This window comes from Haliotis rubra, unplaced genomic scaffold (genome assembly GCF_003918875.1).
Source record: "Haliotis rubra isolate DU_JTF1 unplaced genomic scaffold, ASM391887v1 Scf76, whole genome shotgun sequence".
In the NCBI taxonomy this organism is placed as follows: Eukaryota; Metazoa; Mollusca; class Gastropoda; order Lepetellida; family Haliotidae; genus Haliotis; species Haliotis rubra.
In genome coordinates this window covers 1,277,393-1,299,247 of record NW_025767479.1, presented here as the reverse complement: position 1 = coordinate 1,299,247, position 21,855 = coordinate 1,277,393, and the positions used below count along the sequence as shown (strand labels likewise).

The 21,855-nt window shown below is 38.9% G+C and overlaps 1 protein-coding gene across 1 annotated transcript in view; it reads left to right on the top strand.

Moving 5' to 3' along the window:
* LOC124260307 (formin-F-like) overlaps positions 1 to 20,706 on the top strand; it is a 31,099-nt gene extending 10,393 nt beyond the window's left edge. Inside the window, exons 7-17 of the mRNA XM_046694586.1 lie at positions 223 to 274; positions 514 to 861; positions 941 to 1,090; positions 1,703 to 1,805; positions 2,127 to 2,304; positions 2,884 to 3,055; positions 4,318 to 4,473; positions 15,857 to 16,019; positions 16,698 to 16,795; positions 16,974 to 17,057; positions 18,414 to 20,706. Of these exons, the coding sequence (XP_046550542.1) occupies positions 223 to 274; positions 514 to 861; positions 941 to 1,090; positions 1,703 to 1,805; positions 2,127 to 2,304; positions 2,884 to 3,055; positions 4,318 to 4,473; positions 15,857 to 16,019; positions 16,698 to 16,795; positions 16,974 to 17,057; positions 18,414 to 18,539 (1,630 nt within the window). The 3' untranslated portion in view covers positions 18,540 to 20,706. The remainder of the gene's footprint in view (positions 1 to 222; positions 275 to 513; positions 862 to 940; positions 1,091 to 1,702; positions 1,806 to 2,126; positions 2,305 to 2,883; positions 3,056 to 4,317; positions 4,474 to 15,856; positions 16,020 to 16,697; positions 16,796 to 16,973; positions 17,058 to 18,413) is intronic.
* The last annotated feature ends 1,149 nt before the right edge of the window (positions 20,707 to 21,855 follow it).

The following is a 21,855-nucleotide window of genomic DNA, read 5'->3' as shown; positions in this document are numbered from 1 at the left end:
ATCTGGGTTAGAATTACTCCCAGGCCAAATGCTTTTCCCTTAATTGGCGACGACAATGATCCAGGCCAGACCAGACCAGGCTAACTTGACGATAGTTGGTCATAGTACCATGTGGAACGTTGCCCTGGTTTGTCAAACGAACGTAGATACAATATTAACAGCGATTTGTGCCATGTACGAACATAATACTGTTTATAGTCTACCTCCTGTTATTTCCTTCAGTTTCCGCCTCTCAGAAGATGAAGCGGAGGACAAAGTTGGCGACTGGATACAGGTCAGTATTGTTCATACAGTATCATACATTAAAGAGGTGAAAACGTTTGTTTATTTTCCTGAAGACCACAGTTCTATAACCAAAATACGTGGATACCAATCAATAGAGGCAACATCTCTTGAATTGTCACAATAATGTCTTTGGTCTTCTGGCACCATGCCTCGTTTGCATCTCTTGAGTCCTTCCTACCGCACTGAGATCACTGTTTTCAAAACTTATCCTGAATCCTCTTTTTGCAGATGTTTAGTTCTGCAATGAGAGATCCCAACAAGTTGAGTGAGAAGGACATACGAGCGGCCGTATTCGGCACTGGCGAGAGAGAAGGCGTCGTGGTCGCCGGTAATGACGGCGAGGACACTGTCGACTTCCCCGATCCAGGAGCTGCAGGGGCCTTTATCTTGAATATGTTCTCCCCCAAGACCAGGTCGCCCTCTAGGCCCCCGACCGAAGATGAAGAGTTTGTAATGATTGAACTGAAGGATCTTCTGAAATGTAGAGCCGAGTTGGCTGAATCGTATACTGAAGAAGGGCCATCAGGTCCGTCTATACAAGCTGTCCAGGACCTTGACAAACAAGGAGACTTGAAGGTTGAAACAGAAAGCAGAGCACCTACAGAAGAAGAGTCTCACCCGACAGTCCTGACCCCCTCCTCCACCATGTCCACAGCCCCCAGCTCCTCCTTCCTCAGGGTCAGGACCACCACCTCCCCCACCTCCGCCGCCCCTAGGTCCAGCCCCGCCGTCGGGTCTGAAGTTGCTGTACACACCTACGAATAACTTAAAGCAGGCACATTGGTCAAAAGTACCTCCTGCTATGGTGAGTATAAAAGGGAACTATTTCACTGTTGCTCTAACCACAAAACTCTATTCCGCTACTCCCTTTTATAATACGCTGAATACTTCTTCTCCTTGCGCCTTCTTCTGTGTGGATCGCTGGCCAAGCCGGTAAAAATAATAAATAATACGTGCATTTGTTATGCGCTATTTTCTATCCGTTGCGGTTGCTCAAAGCGCAGAGCGCACAATCTGATTATTATTACCCCGGATAAGCCTGTGAGGCGCTAGAAGGTTAATAGTCACATGACTTATCCCACCGGGTACCCATTTACTGTAGAGGCAATTTTGAACAAACTCACATGCCAAAGGTGAGACCACATATATCACACGTGCTTCGTTGTGGGGCAGAACTGAACTCTTAGAAACTGTCAGGAGTCAAGCTGCCAAACAGGGTCACCCATCCAAGAACTCTTCGCGCCCGACATTCCTTAACTTCAACTGATTTGTGACGGTTTGTCAGGACCTGATTCAATTACTTTCATTCGTGTACGTTATATTAGTGGTCTTCAAGAATAAGATGTGTTACTAGTGATTTCTAGACGTACACAGCAAGTACTGGTACAGATATATTTAAGTTGTATTTCCACTTCAGTTGAAGAAGTCCCTGTGGCACAGTGTGGAGGATGCGACGAGTAAATTGAATCTGGAGCAACTTGAACTGCATTTTTCCGTCAAAGCGAACAAAAAGGCAGAAAGTAAGACGACATATCTCTGTATCCCTTTACCAAGAAGAAACTGTGATTCCGAACACCTTATTGATCTCTAGCTATTAACCTCAGACTGAGTGAGCTGTATGTAGCAAGTTTGAATCAGTGTAGTCTACAGCACTTATCGACTGTTTGTGTGTAGCTCTTTTTGTAAAATAAAGACAACAAAGCCCTTTTTCACATCTATTATAAATCTGGCAGGTCGACTGTTCAACTCCTTCATCGTGGGCATGTGTTTGTGAATCACTGCCGAATGTCGATGATACTAGGCGTAACACTACTCAGATCAACAATTCTCACCTTTTGCAGAGAGCACGGACACAACGGACAACCGGAACGAGGTCCTCCTGGACCACAAACGAGCCCAGATCGTGGGGATTGTGTTAGGACGACCATACCGTCGGGCCCTCGACAGACTCTTGAATGCCATGACGTCCATCACCGAGATCGACGTCTTCGGGGTGGAGAAACTGCGAGCCATGAAGAAGTGAGTGAAATGTCACAATGTTGTCTTCAAAACCCCGGACCGGTGTTTGTTTTCGATTCGGAATCCTTATCTATAGTCTACAATATTGATCAGTAAATAATATTATTCTTTGCAAAAAATAGGATTGAAACTGTGGTTGATAGACTTCCCTTACGGCCGATCCGCAGTCCAAAGTAATGAGAGGGGGAAACTGTAATTTAAATATGAAAAGATTAAATCACGGTAAGAGCAAAGAGTATGTACGAGGCTGCAAATTTGAAATAAGATCTATGCCCAACTTGTTAAGCGAGTCATTTTGACTGGTTCTTGGTTTCATTATTAGAGAGCCTGGCCAGCGTAGCAGACCCATGGAACCAGGTTGGGTATTTGGGCGAATGAAAGGAAGCATGGTGATATGACGTCACTTCCGAAAGTTTCGTTGGCCATTGGTTTCAGGATCCTTAACTACTAGAATGCTTACTTAATGGAATGGATATTTGTATTATCATTGGTGACGTCAGATCTTCAGGCAGAGAGGTACTAAGTCTCTAAGTTTCTAAATGGACGAATGTTCACCTTTCACTTGTCCTCGTGTTGCAGACTGGTGCCGACTGCAGACGACATTAAACTGTACAAGTCCCGTGCGGAATCAGACCTGCTTCCAATGGACGAGTTCATGTTGCAGTTATGCTCCATCCCCCACCTAGAGGAAAGAGTGGACCTGGCTATCTGCACCATCACCTTTCCCTCTCGCTATACCGACCGTTTTGAGGTATTATAAGCAGACGACCACAACGCATTAACATCTTTCAAAACGACAGGGCTCGAATCCCAGTTTGACCTCTCGTAGGTTTCCAGCTTTTTCAGAACCATACCCGTTCTCAACTCGTTAACCCGTGAGGATCCGGGTTAGAACTGATCTTCGGTAACCCATGCTTGTCGTAAGAGGCAACTAACGGGATCGGGTGGTCAGGCTCGCGGACTTGGTTCCCATTTGCGTAAATCGATGCTCATTCTGTTGATCACTGGATTGTCGTGTCCAGACTCGATTATTTACAGACCGCCGCCATATAACTGGACTATTGGTAAGTGCGGCGTAAAACTAAACTCACTCACTCTCAACCCGTGGAAGATCCGGGTCAGAATTGGTCTTCAGTAACCCATGCTTGTCAAAAGAGGCGACTAACCGGATCAGGTCGTCAGGCTTGCTGACTTGGTTGACACATGTCATCGTATCCCAATTGTGTAGATCAATACGCATGATGTTGACCACTGGATTGTCTCCATTATTTACAGGCCTCCGCCATATAGTTCGAATATTGCTGAGTGTAGCGTTAAACAACAAACATACTCATGAGTTTCACCAAAACGGTCTTGGACCTACGTCAGTTTCAGGCGTTCCTCCCACATTAAGCTCAGGCGCAATGATATAGCTGAAATACTAATTAAACCATACCCAAACCTCACTCAATACACCGTTTTCCAGCAAGTCCAAGTAGCGACTAGAGAAGGACATATATGTGACGTTAAGCTCTGCTGGATGAGCTCATGACAAGGCCTCTTTGCCTGTCTGTATTCACATATCATCATGATATTCTTCTCTCATATTCCCGTCTGAATTCTCTCTACTGATGCAGTTGAACTTTTGTATGTACGTCTCCTATGATAAGGGGCGGTGGGTGAGTGGTTAAAGCATTCGCTCGTCACGCCTAAGGCCCCGGGTTCGATACCTCACGTGGGTACAATGTGTGAAGCCCGGTTCTGGTATCCGTTGCCGTGATATTGCGGGAATTTTGCCAAAAGCGGTTTAAAACCCAACCCACTCACTCTCTCTGCCTTTGATTATATCGTATTTTGTTCAAATCTGTTGTTTATTAATCTCCAGTATCTACCCAGGAAATATTGACATGATAAAAATGCTGACAGCAAATGGTTGCCTCGACTGATGACTACGTGCCCAGGTGAGCTACAGTGCCTGGCACTATTTACTGTATATTCAGTGCAGTATTGTAACCACTAACACGTGTCCTGCAGAAAGTGTCCTGTCTGAAACACGCCTGCGGGGAAGTGTTGTCCAGCAAACCCCTACAGGAGGTCCTCGGCTACTTGCGGTCGGTGGGCAACTACCTCAACGGTAAACGGCTCAAGGGGTATGGCGTTCATGGATTCCAGATTACATCAGTGGATAAGGTGGGTGGCGCTGTAACACCATTGCACAGCTTCATCTAGGGAATGATAACAACAACATCCACATCTAGGCATCTCTTTTCTATGCATAATTAGATCAAGACAAAATACAAAACAATCGAAATACAATAAATACACAATGCCATTTAGAAAGTGGTCCAATGTAACATGTTATATTTGGCATTCTAAGATGCCCAGCGGTTAAAACAATCGAAAAAACATACATTATCAGACAATAAAGGTATAGTTTTTTGATGACGTAACAATTGAATGACGTTATCCTGTCACTGCGCCATTCTAGTCTGCCCCCTCGTAATCGAACCATTTTACATTACGTCACAATGTAAGCGACGTCACGATGCATGTCAGTTGTCATCGCCTCGTACGGCCTCCTACAGTAAACTACTGCGTTGCATCCCGTTTCTTGGTTTGCAGTTGCTTCACTCACGTAACATCACTGGTGGAAACAATATGGTTATGTTTTCTGACGTTTTAAATGTCTCAATTCGACTCACAAGTTTTCAGCGACACGGTAACGTTCGCAATGTTTACATTCCCACAATGCAATTGTGGAATGTCGCTTGACTACTCAGCTTCGTCTGGATGTACTGATCTAAACATACGTTGGTAGTAGAAATGCGATTTAACCCCTGGATGCCACAGGGACATATATGTCCTTCCCTTCAACACTCAATTTGAAGTCGAATAAAAATCAAAGTATCCCACGCACACAAATACACTTCACAGTTTCGAATTCTGCGGGAAATTTCCTGTTTCTTGATACCATCCACTATTATTTTAGACAAAGCTCAAGTGCTGAAAATGACCTTTCAAAATAGGCTTCATCGAAAATGGCGACATTTTTGACACAGTATGAAATCGCGATTCACAGCGTTATTTGCTGTATGTTTTGAAATGTGAAAATCGGATAATTACTGTGAGTATTGAATTTCAAAAATAACATATTTATGATCACTGATATCAGTTTTACATGATTTCGCTAATTATAATTCTGAAACGTCACCGATGAATCTAGAATCGGTTGGGATGTTTTCGAAACTGCACTTACACGAACACCGTAGAGCGCTTTCCGCCATATTGGATAGTGTTTACAAAATCACGTTTCGCGAAGGCCGGTATTGAGACGCCTATTACATCACGTAGATTTCATATTCAGCTTCGAAAAATGCATCACTGAATTCCCCATACATTTTAGAATCAATATGAAACTAGTCTGTGTCACCAATAATAACTGTCTAGATAAAATGAGACGAAACATATTGGGTGTGAAAACGAACGCTGTGCTTGAAAGACTGCGTTTGTGTGAAATGTAAACAAAGACAAATTCCGATTTTACACTGCGTAGCATTTTCTGAAATTTTTCAACATTCATCCGTCGATTCATTGCTTGCAATGGCTCAATACCTTTAGAATATACATGGAAAGAGTATCGTAGCAAGAAATAGGAAATTATAAATAGATACAATGCAATGATTTGATAATTCATAAGAAATTGTCAAAGTTTCCGTGCAGCGTGACGCCATGACTGACGCCAAATCACGCAGAACGACAACAGTAATTATCTGCATTTCTGTCCTTTTCTCTTACGTATAGTGAAAACGATAAAAACATATAACAATACACAGATAGTCAGAATCATTCTGATTACTTACATCTCATATTTATGTACAAACGATCCCTGAATCAGTGGAAGGGTCCTCGCAAAATCCTGTGTACCCTTGTCAGCAAAGCCGCCATTTTGTAAGAAATCGGTCAGCGGTAGTGATGTCATACGTCAACATTGTTCTACATATTAGGCAATTTCTTTGAGGTGAAGGTCGGTTGAACAAGAGTAAACACAATCGCCATATCCTTCCAATTACACTGTCAGTATTATGATGTATATTTTGCGGATAGTTCGGATACTTTTTCATGAAACTGACTTCAGTATCTACATTTAGCCTTGTTCAATATCATATCATACGTGCATATAGGGTTTACGGTGTTTTATTCTTTGAAAGTTTTTGATTGTTTGAATCATATTTACATAAGAAATTGACATATTTATTGCAATACATCATATTCTAAACCTTTACACAAGTGTTAGAAGATCAAACGTAGCCATAACTGCAACTACTTTAGTTCCTATGATGTACAATATTCAATTTATTAGGACTAATATTGCAATTTCATATGAACAGGTTAATGAACGGTGATATAATTCAACCTTATATGCAAAACTGATAATATTAATGACAATGATTTATATATGGTATGAAATGTATATGCACACATATTTAAAGGAATTGTCTTGTTCATTGCATAATTTTGTGTCGTTTTATAGACAAAAGAATGATGCATATAGATCGGCAAGGTGCGCGTTTGTTGGAAACGTTTTATGATTCGCTATCATTGTTTTCGATAATATATTCAATTCATATTCGATTAAATAATATTTTGATGACAGGATATCAAACTCTAACTACTTATTATATAGGAAAATTGTTGAAAAATATATATACCATCTCATGTGTTAATTCGGACAAATCTTATATCCATATTCTAATATATAGTTCCATATATGAAAAGCTATCTTTTTGCATCTTTCATTGCATACGTATGAAGAGAAATAGCTTCATAATCATAAACAAACAAAATTCTTATCCCAAACAAAATATTCGGGTGTTGTGAAATATTATTTTTATTTACGTTAAATTGATGCCAAACAGGTGCGCGTGTTGTTCACAATAAGATACACTGTCAAACCGTCTAATTGTTGATATATTCAGGACACTATTTAAATGGTAAAATCAGTCATTTCATATTTTGTCTAAAGAGTGTTAAATTCTGACATAGAAGTCTAGACCTTTTATACAATTGATGGAAATTAAGTGAGATATATACTAATCAGCATACCAATGTCGTCTTTTTCCGACGTCGCAAAATGCATAAAACAAGCGATGACGTCAACTAAAATGTTGTATTATTTTCAGCAATTTCGTTACATTTGAAGATATGGCTAGTACTCTGGTAATAACGATGCAAAATTAGTCAAATTACATCTACACAAACAGGAGAATGTTGGAATCTAAGAACTAACTTATATATCGGATAGGGCCATTCAAATAGCTATTAGGTGCTGTCACATGTAGTACGTTGTCATCTTTTCTTATAAATTGTGAAACTACCAAAGCGCATCCGTTCACATTGGGGAACTTTGAATTGGAATAGTGTTGTTCACCATGAATATAAAATAACGAAAATATAGCGTCCGTATCCACAACAAATTCTCTCCAAGTGATCTGGGTTACATTGACCTAGTGTTACGCATAACGGAGTTATGCCCCCCTTATCATTATACGTGTATGACCTCCCTGTCGTCGTTTGACGTCATAGAAGAAAATACATTTTTGACATTTATTGCGAGTCATTTTTAATGTTGAGCGTATAACGTTATGCACAAGCACATAAACACAATTCATATACACTTATGTCGTTCAGATATCAGGCTGTATTTTCTTCGCTCACACTTTCCGTAAAGATGCCCCATTAAAAAATTCGTAGCACAGTGCTTTTATCGGTGCGCGATAAAAAGCGGAGAAATTTACTGTTTTTTTAACGCATAACAAAAATTTGGACAACATTTAGCAAGGTCTATTTCTCAAACCGCCATGGTAGTTGCACTTATATTTATACCAACGGATTGGAAATTTAATATTCTTCATTTCTGTGTAAGTTTATAGCCGTACGTAGATCCAGGACCACGCGAGCGCAATTCTCGCACAACGTTCACTTTTCAAAGCGTATGAAAATGTGCGCCTGAAAAAAAACTCGGCAGCCAGGGGGTTAACTTGACTACTCAACTTCCTCTGGATGTACTGATCTAAACTTACGCTGGTAGTAGAAATGCAACGTTCATATTGCCCCATATGGTTTACGTTAATGACAGATGTAATTAAAATAATTCAGAGAAGATATTTAATCCGAACGTAAACCGTCATCAAACTGTTATCATTTGTTTTTTTTTTTTCTGGTAACGTTCGTCTTAACGTAGGGGGCAGACACATCAATAGAACAGCGCGCCAGTTAGCCCTGTGCGAGGATTCTTAATTTAGGTCACCGACACCGTCGTTTGTTTTCTGCCTTAAATTAATCGTAATTATCTTTAGAAAGTATCGTGCTTTAACTATAATAGTTCAGGGCAAAAGTGTGTTTTATTACACTATACATGGTGGTAGAGTGAAGTGTATTTCTTAATAGACCGATCCAGTCTGTCAATCAAAACTGGCGCATGCGTCAATTTTGGCCAATCAGCAGGCCGGGCGCGCTGTGTGGATTTGTCAGACTTATTTCCGGGGTCAAACGATGCATCCGAAGCGATGTGCTTCGAATTATGCCATTTACACTCGCTATATTTATTACATATTGCTGCGATTTGATGTGTACCTTAACAAAACCATTACGGCCAAGACAACAAAAATGGAGGCGGATCAAGAAACGCGATAGGCCTAACGATCAGTTAAATGTCTGCACCATCGTTCAGGAAACCTACGTCTGCCTGCTGATGAGAATTTGCACGAATTTCCACACTTTTGCACATGTGCAAAATCATTACCAATTGATGACAACAAATAGCAGTTTAAGACTTTGCAAGTGTTATAAACACGGACAATTCTTGTAACTACAAAATTGTTTTTGCTTAACGTTTTTAGTCACTACTAGGCATTGAGTTGGTACGCCATAAAGCTCAAATGAGACAGGCGAGAAAGCCGTGACAATGTAAACAAATCTCCATTTCGTTTAGGGTCAACCGAAATAGCAAAACTTGTTACATGAAAGAACAATGTGGCGGATAATGTCCCTTTCGCTCTTAGATATTCTTCAATTTGTCACACAGTTTAGGATGTTTTAAGTTTCATAAACACAATCTGAAGGGCTAGATCTACAGTATCTTGTTAACAGAGCAAAATATTCGAGGAGAAATATTTTTTTATTCAAACGAAAATATTGTCAGTGTCAGCAGTTGCCTATCATCCAATGTCCAAGTATAAAAATCAGTTCATATGAGTGCCTATACAACCATGCTTTAAATATTTAAGATTTTTTTATAAAGAGATGCAGGGGACTTTGAATTGAATTATCTTCCTCCATGTTGATCGAATACGAAAACTATGTGAGAAGAACAGTGACTTTCTGGAGTATTGGACGGAGTGAAAAAAAGTGTATATCTTAATTATGAGAACATTATTTGAAGTTTTGTTACCACATAAATTATTCACATATATTGGTACATTTTAGGAGTAATATTACAACTGTAATTTTGATTAATTCACTGGAAATGATAGCAAGGTATGTTTTAAGAATCTTGCTTTTTTTAGTAAACGTGGAAGGGTAATAAAATTAATAATAATCTAATCAATAATAAATAATTATTTAATGGATTGACATATCAGATTCGTATGATTTTAAGACAGAACTAGGCAAACAAACACCATACATATCATGGCAGGACAATCACTTGGTATTAATTTAGTTTCTTGGCTCCTGCTTTTAGATGTTTTTTTAAATACTACATTTACTAATAAGATAATTCTGAAAGTGATTGCTAGTATCATAACTCATTAAAGTTATTTCAACATCCAGAGAATTTGAAAAAGCAAAGGCTACGTTTTGGTCAAACCCTGGTCAGGTATTATCTAGTCCAGGAACAGAATAACTTACAAAAGTCTCAGTTCACTTTTCATGTAAGGGAATAAATATTGAAACATATATTTAACCCATATTTGATGTAATTCTTCTGATAAATCATCAGTGTTTTAGGAGGTTACTAATATTTGAAGACTTAGCAAAAGTTAGTGTTTATTAAGATGATGGATTTGGACAAATTTTTCAAGGTTTGTTGATGGTTATTTGGAAAATGAGCTTCATATTAAATTGCACACTGGTTTGTAGGAGGTGAAGGCTTCAGGACATTTTCATGTCTGTTTTCCTAAACCTTTGTTATGACTTTTACCAAATTTTGAATCAACTTTACTATAATTTTATGACACCAGTAAGTATCTCAGAAAAGGAAATAGATCAAAATCAGTGTTATGTCCTCTAGGGATATGGTCTCAGATCTAATGAAACAAAGATTATCATTGTTTAAGAAGCAATAATGTCAATATGTAATTGTATTGACAAAAAGCTTTGAACATAGGATAGTTTCTTTGCACCTTATTTACACTGGTAGTTAGCAGCTAAACATCTCTGATGCAAAAACAATAGATCTACATTTGTATTTTGTGTAACATTCTATTTCAATGCTAGTTAATTGTTCAGATAACTGTGGATCGATCCTCTGTTCCAAGATTTTGCATCACATGTTTCCTATTTCTGGAAGATGGGTCAGCTAGTGTACAGGTGCAGACTGTATCTTGGATCTTCTTTGTGTTCTGGTGCTGTGACATACCTGTACATAAACGCTGGCAGTTCATGAAGTCCAGTATTGTGGAAGTTTGTATGTAAATTAGGATTCCACAACAAAGTACATATAGAAAAATAAAATGGTATGATGATTACAAAAATGATTTCCTTATATTCAGTGTCATTTTATCATGGTGTACAGATTTTGAAGATAGAAACTTTACTGAGAATTGCTGCAGATCAGCTGTTGAATATTTGATTCTGGGTATGTCCAGATAGTCCATGGAAACATACTGTTTACAAGCCCAATATTACCGTTTCCAGATTTCCAAATAAGATCAAATAGGTTATGCTGTGATTGATTTGTTTACATTAATTATATAGAGACAAATAAGATGCATGAAGTAGTAGACGGGAAATATTTTCTGCTTTTTATTTACCATTCTCTTAATTCATTAAAAGATAGAAACCCATGTTTTCAGATATTGAACTAAATTTGAACAACGCCAACGGATAAGTAAAGGCAGTGTTGATAATCTATTTATAGATACCGAAACGATCTGCAACATGAACTTGTGGTTGTGTTCACGAGTTTTATAAAATTATAAACCCAAACAACCAAATTCAGTTACCCTTCTCCTGCTAATATCTGTGACGGAGGTGAATTGCCAAATAGATTAATTGATTCGAAAGAAATTACGCTTCCTACAGTCTCGAGCTCAGCAGCTAGTCGAGACGATTTTTCATCGGGCATGTAACTCATTTTCACTCGCCAGTTGCAACCTGCCAGCTAGAATATATTTAAAATCACATACGTATAACTTGCCTCTTTAAATAACATTCCCAAACGACGGATACCAAAGTATCACAAGCAGAATTCATCAACAACGTTCGCAATCACGTAACGTTTCGCCGGCGCTGACGCCATTGTGATTTGCCAGTGGTTGTCCCCCCTAACGTCAAAAACGAAGTGGGCGGGGCTTATCGGCCGGGACTGGATCGGTCTATAGGTATCCGTCGTTTGGGAATGTTATTTAAAGAGGCAAGTTATACGTATGTGATTTTAAATATATTCTAGCTGGCAGGTTGCAACTGGCGAGTGAAAATGAGTTACATGCCCGATGAAAAATCGTCTCGACTAGCTGCTGAGACTGTTGGAAGCGTAATTTCTTTCGAATCAATTAATCTATCTGGCAATTCACCTCCGTCACAGCTATTAGCAGGGGAAGGGTAACTGAATTTTGTTGTTTGTATTTATAATTTTATAAAACTCGTGAACACAACCACATGTTCATGTTGCAGATCGTTTCGGTATCTATAAATAGATTATCAACACGTGCGCGTGGCGCCTTTACTTATTTTTTGGCGTTGTTCAAATTTAGTTCAATAATCTGAAAACATGGGTTTCTATCTTTTAATGAATTAAGAGAATGGTAAATAAAAAGCAGAAAATATTTCCTGTCTACTACTTCATGCACCTTATTTGTCTGTATATAATTAATGTAAACAAATCAATCACAGCATAACCTATTTGATCTTATTTGGAAATCTGGAAAAGGTAATTGGGCTTGTAAACAGTATGTTTCCATGGACGTATCTGGACATACCCAGAAGCAAATATTCAACAGCTGATCTGCAGCAATTCTCAGTAAAGTTTCTCTCTTCAAAATCTGTACACCATGATAAAATGACACTGAATATAAGAAAATCATTTTTTTAATCATCATTTCCATTTTATTTTTCTATATGTACTTTGTTATTGAATCCTAATTTACATACAAACTTCCACAATACTGGACTTCATGAACTGCCAGCGTTTATGTACAGGTATGTCACAGCACCAGAACACAAAGAAGATCCAAGATACAGTCTGCACCTGTACACTAGCTGACCCATCTTCCAGAAATAGGAAACATGTGATGCAAAATCTTGGAACAGAGGATCCACAGTTATCCGAACAATTAACTAGCATTGAAATAGAATGTTACACAAAATACAAATGTAGATCTATTGTTTTTTCATCAGAGATGTTTAACTGCTAACTACTAGTGTAAATAAGGTGCAAAGAATATATCCTAAGTTCAAAGCTTTTTGTCAATACAATTACATATTGACATTATTGCTTCTTAATTAAACAATGATAATCTTTGTTTTATTAGATCTGAGACCATATCCCTAGAGGACATAACACTGATTTTGATCTATTTCCTTTCTGAGATACTTACTGGTGTCATAAGAATTATAGTAAAGTTGATTCAAAATTTGGTCAAAGTCATAACAAAGGTTTAGGAAAACAGACATGAAAATGTCCTGAAGCGTTCACCTCCTACAAACCAGTGTGCAATTTAATATGAAACTCATTTTCCAAATAACCATCAACAAACCTTGAACAATTTGTCCAAATCCATCATCTTAATAAACACTAGCTTTGGCTCAGTCTTCAAATATTAGTAACCTCCTAAAAAACTGATGATTTATCAGAAGAATTACATCAAATATGGGTTAAATATATGTTTCAATATTTATTCCGTTACATGAAAAGTCAACTGAGATTTTTGTAAGTTATTCTGTTCCAGGACTGGATAATGCCTGACCAGGGTTGACCAAAACGTAGCCTTTGCTTTTTCAAATTCTCTGATGTTGAAATAACTTAAATGAGTTATGATACTAGCAATCACTTTCAGAATTATCTTATTAGTAAATGTAGTATTTAAAAAACATCTAAAAGCAGGAGCCAAGAAACTAAGTTAATACCAAGTGATTGTCCTGCCATGATATGTATGGTGTTTGTTTGCCTAGTTCTGCCTTAAAATCATAAGAATCTGATATGTCAATCAATCAAATAATTATTTATTATTGATTAGATTATTATTAATTTTATTACCCTTCCACGTTTACTAAAAAAGCAAGATTCTTAAAACATACCTTTGCTATCATTTCCAGTGAATTAATCAAAATTACAGTTGTAATATTACTCCTAGAATGTACCAATATATGTGAATAATTTATGTGGTAACAAAACTTCAAATAATGTTCTCCTAATTAAGATATACACTTTATTTCACTCCGTCCAATACTCCAGAAAGTCGATCACTATTCTTCTCACATAGTTTTCGTATTCGATCAACATGGAGGAAGGTAATTCAATTCAAAGTCCCATGCAACTCTTTATAAAAAAGCTGAAATATTTAAAGCAAGGTTTTATAGGCACTCATATGAATTAAGTTTGATACTTGGATATTGCATGATAGGCAACTGCTGACACTGACAATATTTCCGTTTGAATAAAAAATATTACTCCTCGAATATTTTGCTCTGTTAACAAGATACTGTAGGCCTTCAGATTGTGCTTATGAAACTTAAAACATCCTAAAATGTGTGACAAATTGAAGAATATCTAAGAGCGAAGGGGACAATATCCGCCACATTTTCTTTCATGTAACAAGTTTTGCTATTTCGGTTGACCGTAACCGAAATGGAGATTTGTTTACATCGTGTCACGGCTTTCTCGCATGTCTCATTTGAGCTTTATGGCGTACCAACTCAATGCCTAGTAGTGACTAAACACGTTAAGCAAAAACAATTTTGTAGTTACGAGAATTGTCCGTGTTTATAACACTTGCAAAGTCTTAAACTGCTTTTTGTTGTCATCAATTGGTAATGATTTTGCACATGTGCAAAAGTGTGGAAATTCGTGCAAATTCTCATCAGCAGGCAGACGTAGGTTTCCTGAACGATGGTGCAGACATTTAACTGATCGTTAGGCCTATCGCGTTTCTTGATCCGCCTCCATTTTTGTTGTCTTGACCGTAATGGTTTGTTAAAGGTACACATCAAATCGCAGCAATATGTAATAAATATAGCGAGTGTAAATGGCATCATTCGAAGCACATCGCTTCGGAGGCATCGTTTGACCCCGGAAATAAGTCCGACAAATCCACACAGCGCGCCCGGCCTGCTGATTGGCCAAATTTGACGCATGCGCCAGTTTTGATTGACAGACTGGATCGGTCTATTACACTGTCTCTCGCTGACTTCATGTGCTGGTGATTAGGTGCTTGACTGAGTGTGATGGTTCGAATCTCGGACAGAACTCAACAAAAAGAGTACTAGAATCTGTACTTTACTGTGAAAGTGTAATCCCGTGTATAAACATGTTACAAAATGATAAATTATTATAAATCGGTTTACATTTCACTTTGAAATAACTTGAAGTATAGAAGCTTGTCACCTAGAATTGGAAGGAAAGGATCTTAACTACTTTCGTGAAACCAAGAAGCACGGGTATGGTCGTAGATACATATTCAGTGCGATTCTTCGACTCAAACGAATGGTCATCGTTTTCCGGCATACCCAAGGGACTCAACTTTGTTGACGTTGTGGACATGAATATTACAGTAACCGCCTTCATGTAAGAAAACAGAAAAAGAAAACTTTGTTTGTTCCAAGAATCTAAGCATCTCGTCGTCACTTGATTGTAATCATGCACCCGATTATATTCGGATAAAGGCCTCCTTTGGTCCCGATATTATACGCGGAACCGGAAATTGGGACATTCTTCGATGTGGCTCAGTTGCTCCTTTGAGAATGAGTGAGTAAATCTGGTATATATCGCTTTTAGCTTTCAAACCGTAAAAAGTGAGAACTGGCTTCACTAGGGTTTGGGCGTCGTGGTTAACGGTTTCGCTCGTCACGCCGAAGACCTGGGCTCGATTCCCCACGTGTGTACAATGTGTGAAGCCCATTTGTGATGTCCTCCGCCGTGATATTGATGGAATATTTTTTAAAGCGGCGTGAAGCCATACTCACTCACTCACTCACTCACTCACTTCACTGGATCAATGGGACCGGAGTTTTGGAGTGATGGTCACCTTATGGCTGAGATTTCACCTCCTTAAATTTAGATTACTCTGTCCGATACGGCAGCCATGAGGGTAGTTTCCTGGACACATCTGAAAATCTTTTTTGTAATTCTATGCAGGTGTTCGACATAAAGAACGCGGACACGGGATACAGCGTCATGGACTACCTCCTCTCACACCTACAGACATCACACCCGGAACTTGTACGCTGGCCGGACGCGCTCAAGCATGTTCCGTTGTGTGCTGACCTCTCTATGCCAGCACTGGAAGCGGAGCTGAAAGGTAGGTGGTCAGTCTGGTCGTAACAAATCAAGAAACATAATCAATGAATCTGGATTCAAATTAACACATGATAGGTTTCGCCGGAAAGACAATGCTGCACAGCAGATTGCTGCATTTTAAACTACTGAACCACCCGTCCCTGCTTCACTGCAGTTGAAGAACCAAACAGCCAACGTAAGGATTATTCAAGATTTACTGAATCATGGATTGATGACTTGCTGCGTTTATTAGGTGTATTAAAACCCAAAGTATGAAAAGTTATAATCAACAATCCACTAAAAATGCTATTATACGTTTAGTGGTGTCAAGCAGTTATTTAACTGATCTCCCTCTGAGTCGGGCACTCTCCAGAATACCTCTCTGTCCTGGGGATATTCCATAGAAAGTCCTTATATTCCACTTTAACGCAATGTACATAACATAATGTGCGGAATGGTTTAATATCTCGACAAATGTCTCCACTATACTCACTGGATCGATGTTACTTCGTATCTGTAGCCAAATCAGTTAACCATTAAGCAACATGGCCGCTGGTGAACAGTGATGCTTTAAGGAATTTCCATTTAAGTACATGTACGTCATCAAGAAAGGAAATTACGTCCTGGACATGATGCTACATCAATACACTTGACAACACGGTTTAGCTTGTAAACAACAACAATTCTTATTGTTTGTCAGCTCTAAAGGGGGAACTTGTTCGTCGGAGGGGTGTGGTGGAGGAACTGGAGAAAGAGAAATGGAACAAGCAGGAGAGGACATATTTCTCGGACGTCAAGGTATATATTTAGTATATCCAATGGCCTTATACGCTAAATAACGACGCTTCTTGTTTGCGGTGGTATTTTGACAAATTTATCAATCAAATACAGATATGAAACTGACCCTTGGACACAGATGACCAACACATGTTCTGGAGCCATGACTGATTTTCATGAAACGTTTCAATGTTGACAGAGCTTCCTGTCTAAATATGAAGTTGAAGTGACCAGTCTGACAGAGCTCTACGGGCGAGTCACGGGGGAATACGAGACGATGCTGGTGAGTTTAACGGATATGACTTAGTAGAGCGATCAAATTCTGTGTGAAGCGTCTCGAAAATCTATGACTTCAGCAGCGATGAGTGTTCGTGATCGTTCAAAGATATTCATGTGGTACTGTTAGCATGACTTTAAAGGTTTGAAGGCGGAAAGAGTGGGTGAGTGAGTTGTGTTTTACGCCGCTTTGGGCAATATTCCAGCAATCTGACGGCGGGGGACACCAGAAACGGGACATTTTGCCCATCTGGGGAATCGAACCCGTGTCATCGGCGTGACGATCGAACGCTTTTACCACAAGGCTACCCCGCCGCCCCTAAGGCCGAAAGACAGTGGTGATAAGGAAATTGTATGTTATGCCACCTATCATATATCAAGGGTATTTTCTAAATCAGTGAAAAGGAAAATATGTGCTAAGTGAAACCAAACAGTTTCAAAGTTTCTATAAAATCCAATTACTAAATAGATGTCAATATTTGGCACTTGCTAATGGTTCTTGAGGGCTAAATACAACATTTTCTGAGGGCGGATTATCTTTGTTCTAAAGAAAGGTAATTTGGGGGGCATTATTTTGTTTAGGGACCGTTCATATTTGTTGGTGTGTGTGTGTGTGTGTGTGTGCGTGCGTGTGTGTGTGTGTGTGTGTGTGGACTAAGGGGGTGGGTGTCATTGAATTTGTACATGACATGCAGGGGTTTGGAGGCACTTACTTTGTACATAAATTGGCTGGAGGGGGGTCATTCACATTGTACATGCTTATCCATAAAAATTATCATTATCACCCCCTAGCCATAAATTATGAACGGCCCCCTTATTATAAACAAAGGTGATGAGGGTGGTATAATTTTGTTATTAGCAAAGCTGATTAGGTCGGAGTATTGTTTATTATAAACAAAGGGCAGTATCTTTGCTAATCATAACCTATGACGGCAGAACACGTTTTAATTAATTATTCGCCATAAATACCAATAAGAACAAATCATCGCTACGGGTCTTCATTGCAAAGTCAGTTGTCAAGCATGGATAAATGATGAATTTTTATTGGCAGTAGAAATTTGTGGTTCACGTGATATAAGTGATGCCCGAGAAACATTTCGGGTTTTACATCAACCAACATTCACTTCCACTAGCACAAATATTTCAATATGAAGCAATATAAGTTATCAATTACCCATCATTCCGTCCGGTTTTCAACCCCAGGTTTGAGGGTGGAAGTGATTGGTAATAATAGTACCAATTTATAAAAAGGGCACAGGGTACAAGTCGGATTTAAATATGTTATGAATCCCGATCAGATATGACGACAATGTGTATATCTTTTAGCGTCGTTATGCTTTACCATGGTGCGTGTATGTTGCAGGAATACTTGGGAGAACCACCACAGCGGAAGTCAGACGAGGTGTTCTCCGCCATCGCAGACTTCATGCAGAAGTTCAACAACGTCCGTGACCTTCAGAGCAGTGCACGTGACATACAGAGCACGTGACATGTTTGAATAACAGCGCTCGCGAGCACATTTTCAATCTTGACAGACGCATTCGACAGACCATTGGCCTATATCCAAAATGACTGCAATGAAAGCCATAAACATAAACACTGCCTGTAGTCATTCTGATACTGATAAACAAGGTATTGGCAAACTGTCCGCTTATAATGATATACAGATGTAATATAAACAAGTGTGTATAACCGTAAGCATCGCTTCAGATCATGATATGTTGGGGATTGTGAGAGGGTGATGGTCAAAAATCCATGTTAATATATTATATAATGAATTATATACTGATATATATATCTTCCGGGTGTCCAATTCTGGTGTCCCCGCCGTGATATTCTGGAATATTGCTAAAAGCGGCGTAAAACTCAACTCACCCACTCACTCTTGGAAAATCTCGGTCACCATTCTTAACTGAACGTAAGCAAATGGAGATACAATCAAGGAGGGTCCAGTCGACTCGGGCAGCTAAAATTGCTGTTGAGAGTTGTGTCCCTTTGGCGTGCCGGAGACCAATGACCGTGGGTTCGGAACGCCCCTCTGTTTCTAGGTTTGCTTGCACAATGTCCAAGCTCGGGCGTATGTCCAAAATATTATAAAGACAATCAGGTACTCCCTCCTCCTCTTCTCTCTCTCTCTTCCCACCCCCCAACCCCCACACCGATATATAGCTGACACGCTGTGGTGTAACTTTCCAAACAGGGTAAAAGACAACTGTACATATACGCTGTAAGAGCCATACTTCCGCGCCATGGTGGAAACGAGTCGTACCATATACCTTATATCTAAAACCAAAAGTTGTCATGTATAGATGATTATTGATTTTAAGGACTACTTTCTACCGTTTCCATTATTTTTTTTAATTGTTACATGTCATGTTTGAAATGAAAGTACAGTTTTACCTACACTGGCCTCCACATGAAAACATACCACGTACAGAAATGATGGACAGGTGTTTGATATTGAAATTAAGTCACTGAAAATTGTTTTGCCATGACAAGTCAGTAAATTGGGCAGGTGTCTGTGATCTTTGGAAACAGACTATTTGAGGAAAGTGCATTGATCAAGTGATCAGGAGTGTTATGTCGAATCAATGACATCCATTGTCTCAATCGTTGCAAGAATCCTTTCGGGTTAGCTTCAAACAGAGCTTGATTAACACGGGCCATTTTGAACCTGGTGCTTTCTTGATCGGACGTCACAACATTGCTTGGACTTTCTTTTTTGCCAAGTTTCTTGACTTATTTCTCAGAAATGCCCATTGAACTGGAAACGTAACATTCTATCTTTGACCGGTCATGGACCTTCTGTATCGTTTGCGATGTTGCTGACGTCACGGGCCTTACGAGGATGGTCTTAGGCTCTCTCTTTCATAGTTAATCTGATTACCACCTTTTTGCGGTGACAAAGGAACTTTCTTCTCTGTAAGGCCAAGAATGGACCAGTCAATCCCCATATCTAGGGAAGACTGAATCCCGAAGTCGAGGTACATTGGGGTAACCTTTTATTGTCACGGAAATTGAATGATGAGCGAGGACCTATTTAGGAAATTTCTACTGATCCGATCCCACGTAGTTGCCCCTTCGTTTTATTTCTGGATTTTGTGAAATGTAAATAGACTATTTTAGTTCGGTTCTCGATATAGCGCCATTGATTGAACAAGAAGGTTAATGTGTGGCTTGTATAATTACTAGGTAAACATTCGAAATGGACGTGACAGCACTTTGGCTACATATGTATATATGCATGACACATACCTATTTGTATATATCTGTTTATAAATATGTATTTTATGTCTGTGTTACTTAACATCCATTTAGTGACATATCGATTTCTCTCAAATCTATATCCGTCCGGTCACCAAGTAATGTCCAAAGAAAAGAGCATCTCCGTCGAAGAAGCTGTTGTTCCGTTAATGCACTCAGTAACCGAATGTTACGTATGCCCTCGAAGAAAAGACTTGCTCCCCAAAATATATTTAGATGTGTTCACGTTCCCTTTACAACCAGTCTCTCTTCATTTAATTGTGGACAAAGACATTCAGATGAAGGGAATTTGTCTGACGTTTTCCTGGATAATGTACACCATTTACGATGTTTTGCAAAACTTGTTTTGTCTGACATAAGTCGCGTGCTTGATGTCCATGCATGAACAATTTGTTTTTAAAAATATATTTTCTCTTGGGAATGTTTGAATGTCAATCTAATAAGTATTTTCTGGCCTTGCCTAATCAGACCCAGGACACTAATTGTAAATAATATTTGATCCATTTTCTTCGACCAAACATAAGATGTCTCCAGGGTACAGTGCCTAAGTATGTAAATGTTTCCAGTGTAAAGTTTTCTTCTGTGAATTTATAAAATCATGTTATAACAATGTTACCTTGTCTATTTATACTCTTTATCTTCATGTATTTTTCATATACCACTGTTGATGGGTTTTACGAAAATAAATAGTTCTGTTGACATTCTTGGCCAGAGCTACACCATTCATGTGACATACGTAATGAAGAATGTCCCTCGCTGACCCAGTGAGAGCAAGATCCTTTGTTACGGTGGCCGTGGACCTTGGACCATGGACCTTGGACCTAGACGTCCTCGCATGCTGAGACGTCAGGGACGGGGATTTACGACATCAACATGAAGTAGTTTGACACTTAAAACAGTGAACATGCACAGTTGTGTGAGCTAAGTGTTACCCGGCTTGTTACGGGAGAACAAGTTATAATCCTTAAAATAGAATGGAGAATTCACGCAAGTCAATGATCATTCGAAGAGATGTTTCAATATTTATTTTGAGTTTGTGCGTTGTGTGTTGTACATGAATACATATACATAAAAGATCTTCAAACAATCAGCTTATATACACATTTCAATGGTATATGGTAGGTGTTGATTATCTTTGCAAAGCACTTACATCAGCTTGACCCATGACTTGAAGGATAACTACGTGATATTTCAATATTAGTAACTGTTTAGAATTAAAGTGAAATGTGTAGCAAATATATACAAAATATATACATACAGAAAATATACAAAATAAAGTATTTAATCATAAACTGTGCACTGTCACAAAAAATGGGGAAAGGTTTATCGGCCATCAACGCGTCAATTTTAAATATCGCCAATGAAAAGAATATTCTTCCAAATTTCCGCCATATGAAGCACGCTTTGCTGTCCACGTTTGACAATGTTTTATAACATTGTGCTTAGGGGCTGAGTTCACTTTGTTTCTTGGTAGGAACAATTTTGTGAAAAAAATCCTACATCATGAATTATGTTTTCGATAAATAAAAATGCTATAAATC